The sequence below is a fragment of the Aplysia californica genome, unplaced genomic scaffold (assembly GCF_000002075.1).
Source record: "Aplysia californica isolate F4 #8 unplaced genomic scaffold, AplCal3.0 scaffold00267, whole genome shotgun sequence".
NCBI classification, from domain to species: Eukaryota; Metazoa; Mollusca; class Gastropoda; order Aplysiida; family Aplysiidae; genus Aplysia; species Aplysia californica.
In genome coordinates, this window is record NW_004797537.1 from 704,403 (window position 1) to 707,710 (window position 3,308).

Genomic DNA, 3,308 nt, shown 5'->3' on the forward strand with positions numbered 1-3,308 from the left:
GGGTAGTGACTCACCTTCTTCCCTGTTGAGACTTGTCTGTAAGTTGGACATAGCCTGAAAGGCCGTGAAGAGAAATGTAAATCCCAGGCTGACCACGAACACGTTCTTCAGGATCTGCCGTTTGTTCATCTTGGGCTCCGGCTCATCGTCAGCACTGTATATCGGTATCTGTCAAGGTTTGTAGTTTTAGTAGAGGTTTTACGGCGCTCACAACTGTATACAGTCATATGAGCACCAGAAGATTAAAGGTGTTACAAGAGAGTAACAAACATAAAAAAGAAAAAGGGGAGATAAGGACGATAGATGTTTGATAGGAAAGAAGGAGCAAGCCACACCAGAGCACCCGCCAACCACCTACTGTCATGGTTTGGGTTTGAGTTCGAGTGAAGGGAATCAGCTGACACGGACATAAGAACGGCAGTTTAGTGGAATGAAAAATGGAATAATGACAGACAGTAGAAATATGTGAGGCAGCGTGGTGGAATCAGGCTCTCGTCAATTTCGGGGCATGTAGAGTTTTTGGTATCATCTTAAAACTTGTTTACTTGTCTTTATCTGGATGAAAAATATATCCATTTATCTTGAACACAAGTCGAGATATTTGCAAAAGAAGGAGGTGAGGGTCACCTGTTTTCAGAGGTAAAATTAGTGAGAAAATGTCCGCCAAAGATTAGTTATTTCCTTTGCTTAAGAGTCCGTGGTAACTTTATTTTTTTTGGTGCCATTAATCAACGTTTTTCAGAAAATCTACACAGAAATGAGTTCTTTAATGGGCATGAAAGGGGTTGAGTCAAAATAATTCAATTTGATCAAAATTCACAAACCAGCGGAAACATGCAAGTTTCTTCACTTTGATTATTTTGAGGAGAGCCTGATTCCACCGCGCTGTCTCACATAATACGTAAGACTTACCAGCCGCGTCCTCCAACCACAAATCTATTACTGTTTCGTTATGGGGATATGTAAAAACAATTAATGGAACTGGTGCTTTACGGAGAACGACAATACTAATCATTATGATTTACTTAGAGGTATGGCGCTCATATGACCTTATGCAGCTGCGAGCGTCGTAAAACCCTCTACTAAAGCTAAAGCTGACTTAGAGGTATCTCTGCCTTGGAAAAAAAAAACGCTTGACAGGGGATATGGGGGTCCGAATAGGGATGACAACATTTCTCACAGTCTTTAGTTTTAGTGAGAATTTTACGGCACTTGCAACATAAATAAGGTAATATACGTGCCGAAGAATAGATTATGTGTCACAAGAGAGGGACGTACACAAAGGAGGAGGGGAGATAAGGACGACAGATGTTTGATAGGAAAGAAGGAGCAAGCCACACCAGAGCACCTGCGAACCACCCACTCTCACAGTCTATTCCTCACATATAAAATGGACTTGACACTCGTTCATTTATAATCATCATCATCATCCAGTGCCAGATCTGCGACATGATTTTCCATTCATTCCTTTGCTCGGATGCTCTCAGAAAAGCTATGTTTCCCTGATCTTTCCCTGTTACCCATTTGTTTAGGTTCCCTAAGTATGTTGTTCTGGGCCTACCCCTGCCTCGCTTGCCCTCAATTTTGCCAGTGAGAGCTAGATGTTCAAGACCCTTATGTCTATTCAGGTGTCCCAAAAACTGCATTTGTCGTTTCCTGATTGTTTTTAACATCATTTGTAATATGATTTTAAAAAAGTCGACATTCGTTCTGTTACAAGTCAATACACTTTCTCAACAAATCACACCACAGACGACACAAAAATAAAATGTTCAGAGGAAGGATTTGGCACATGACGTGTGCCTTGATAGATCACCTTTTTCCCATTAGATATGGTCATCTCAACCCCGGCTGTGTCCAGCGGAGGGGACTTCTCGGGCATGTTGCCGTTCTGTGGAATTTCCATGTTCGTCTTTGGTCCGGCTCACGTCACTGTCTCTGAGGGGTAAGAAGAGGGGCGGGGTAGGGGAGGGGGCGGGGTGGTTAGACAGGGTTTGACAAAATGTGAGGCAGCGTGGTGGAATCAGGCTCTCGTCAATTTTTGGGCATGTAGAATTATTGGTATCATCTTAAAGCTTGTTCACTTGTCTTTATTTGGATGAAAAAAATATCTATTTATACAAGTATTTTTTCACAAACTCTTCAGATCTTTCAAGATATTTTGAATCCAAGATCAGAATATTGTAGAATCTACATGGTATTTTGTTCGTTGGCAACTCTAAATGTAACTTCGGTATTTTTATAGAAGCACTCCCGTTTTGCGTCACATCCACTACCGGAAGTCAGCTCCTTCACCACTTTAGTGCCGTGGGATATACGGATAAGGTCAGTTTTTTAAAGTTAAGGTTTAGTTTTAGGATTTTTGTGTGTGGATAATGCACGCTTTTATAGACATTAAGGGGGTTTCAGGGGTTCTCCCCCTGACGTGCGAGTACGTTATAGCAGTGTAGTGGGTCGGGTAGGGGGGTTCAGGGAGGGTCTCCCCCCTGAAATAAAGTGCCGTAAAATCTAAACTAACAATTTGCGACGTTTTTCAATGCTAAAATCGTGTTCAGGGCCCTAAAAAAAACCTAGAAAAAGCTACAAAATAATACCCTTTATGAGACGGGAGGGTTTCTATAAATTTACCGTAATTTCCATCACCATGATCAACAGGCAGATCTAAAGCATGGTTTCATTGTCGAAATTCCACGACATTTCCTTTTGCTAGTGGCGTCTCAACAAATGGCGTCTAGAAATTCAAAATACCAAACGTAAAAGAAAGCTCTACCGGATGTAAACAAAATCATAGAGCCATATATCTACAACTTTGGGTTTGAGAATACAATTAACCGAGCGTCACATAAAATTAACAGAATCTGCGCTTCAAACATAGGAAGAATTAGCCATGAAAGAAGCTGCAGGAAGACAACCGTGAGACCATCTTAAGCTAAATTGACCGTCTGCTTAGACGAAAAGAGCCATATACATAAAATTAAATAGATCTAGGCCTACGTAAGATTGCAACATGTGGTTCCCAAAGGTGTAAAAACACCCTGTCTAACGACTAAACCAGTTAGGGACTACTCACTACTCACAAATTTGGCCAAGACCAAAATGAGGGAACGCATAAAATTGAGTCTGACGGAAAAACTAGACTAGAAAAAAAGGGGAGTTAAAAGCGGGGCGGGAGCGAGAGAGGAGACAGAAAGAAATATGAACATGAACAGAGCAAACGAAACTCTTTCAAAGGAGGGAGAGCGGTGTGTTAGTTTGACAAACACAGAGACAAAAAAGGGCAGCCGCCGATGAGAGGGATGGTTCGTGGT

The 3,308-nt window shown here is 41.7% G+C and overlaps 1 protein-coding gene across 1 annotated transcript in view; it reads right to left on the reverse strand.

Moving 5' to 3' along the window:
• Positions 1 to 3,308, reverse strand: part of LOC101861289 (protein unc-93 homolog A) — a gene marked incomplete in the record, with an annotated part of 32,613 nt that overhangs the window by 18,168 nt on the left and 11,137 nt on the right. Inside the window, 2 exon segments of the mRNA XM_013084001.2 lie at positions 15 to 168; positions 1,817 to 1,938. Coding sequence (XP_012939455.1) covers positions 15 to 168; positions 1,817 to 1,906 — 244 coding nt within the window.